The sequence below is a fragment of the Corapipo altera genome, unplaced genomic scaffold, assembly GCF_003945725.1.
Source record: "Corapipo altera isolate COAL_440 unplaced genomic scaffold, ASM394572v1 57372, whole genome shotgun sequence".
Taxonomy (NCBI): domain Eukaryota; kingdom Metazoa; phylum Chordata; class Aves; order Passeriformes; family Pipridae; genus Corapipo; species Corapipo altera.
The window spans coordinates 1-1309 of record NW_020891829.1 but is presented as its reverse complement, the minus strand read 5'-3'; the positions used below and the strand labels follow the sequence as shown (position 1 = coordinate 1309).

Below are 1309 nucleotides of genomic sequence, written 5' to 3'. Positions count from 1 at the left end.
GGGGGGACAGGGACACCCGGGATGGGGACACGGGGGGACAGGGACACGCAGTCAGGTGCAGGATGCGGTGACTGGGGACACCCAGGACGGTGCTGGATGGGGATGGACTGGGACAAGGACACCCAGGCTGGGGACAGGGTGGCTGGGGACACCCAGGTTGCTGCAGGTGGGTGGGCACAGACTCCAGGGACACACAAGCCGGTGCAGGATGGGGACAAGGACACCCAGGATGGGGACAGAGTGGGGATGCAGAGAGTCACCAGGGACACCCAGGATGGTGCAGGTGGGTGGGGACACAGGGGAACAGGGGCACACAGTCAGGTGCAGGATGGGGTGACGGGGGACACCCAGGGCGGTGCTGGATGGGGATGGGGAGGCTGGGAATGCCCAGGATGGGGATGGGGTCACTGGGAACACCCAGGCTGGTGCAGGGGATGGGCACAGTCACCAGGGATGCCCAGGCTGGCACAGCACAGGGACAGGGTGGATGGGGATGCCCAGGATAGGAATGGGGTGTGCTGTGACACGCAGACTGGTGCAGGATGGGGACAGGGGAGGACAGGGACACCCAGGATGGTGCAGGTGGATGGGGACAGTCTCCAGGGACACCCAGACTGGTGCAGGATGGGGTGATTTGGGATGCCCAGGGCGGTGCAGGTGACAGGGTCGGTCCCAGGGACACCCAGGCTGGCTCGGGGCACAGCGGGGGGGTGGCCGTGCCCCCACAGCCACGTCCCCGTGCCCGGCAGGGGAGCCCGAGTTCCGCTACGTGGCCGGGATGCACGGGAACGAGGTGCTGGGCCGGGAGCTGCTGCTCAACCTCATGGAATACCTGTGCCGGGAATTCCGGAGGGGCAACCCCCGCGTGGTGCAGCTGGTCACGGACACCCGGATCCACCTGCTGCCCTCCATGAACCCCGACGGATACGAGACCGCCTACGAGCTGGTAGGGATGGGGGACAGGACCCCCTGGGGCCGCCCCGGGGCCCATCCCAGTGCCCATCCCAGTGCCCATCCCAGTGCCCCCGTGCCCCCACAGGGCTCGGAGCTGGCGGGCTGGGCCATGGGCCGCTGGACCTACGAGGGCATCGACCTCAACCACAACTTCGCCGACCTGAACACGGCGCTGTGGGACGCCGAGGACAACGACCTGGTGCCGCACGAGTTCCCCAACCACTACATCCCCATCCCCGAGTACTACACCCTGGCCAACGCCACGGTGAGCCCCCGAGACCCCCCAGGCTGTGCCAACACCACGATGGGCCCCCTGAAACCTCCCAGTCTGTGCCAATGCCACGGTGAGCCCCCC

General features: G+C 67.8%; 1 protein-coding gene across 1 annotated transcript; it reads left to right on the top strand.

Moving 5' to 3' along the window:
* Positions 1–624: 624 nt before the first annotated feature.
* On the top strand, positions 625–1298 carry LOC113942601 (probable carboxypeptidase X1; the record flags this gene model as incomplete). The annotated part of the gene is made up of 2 exons (XM_027633703.1): positions 625–946; positions 1040–1298. Coding segments are annotated over exons 1-2 (427 nt in total), but the record flags the coding sequence as incomplete, so codon positions are not given.
* Positions 1299–1309: the final 11 nt, after the last annotated feature.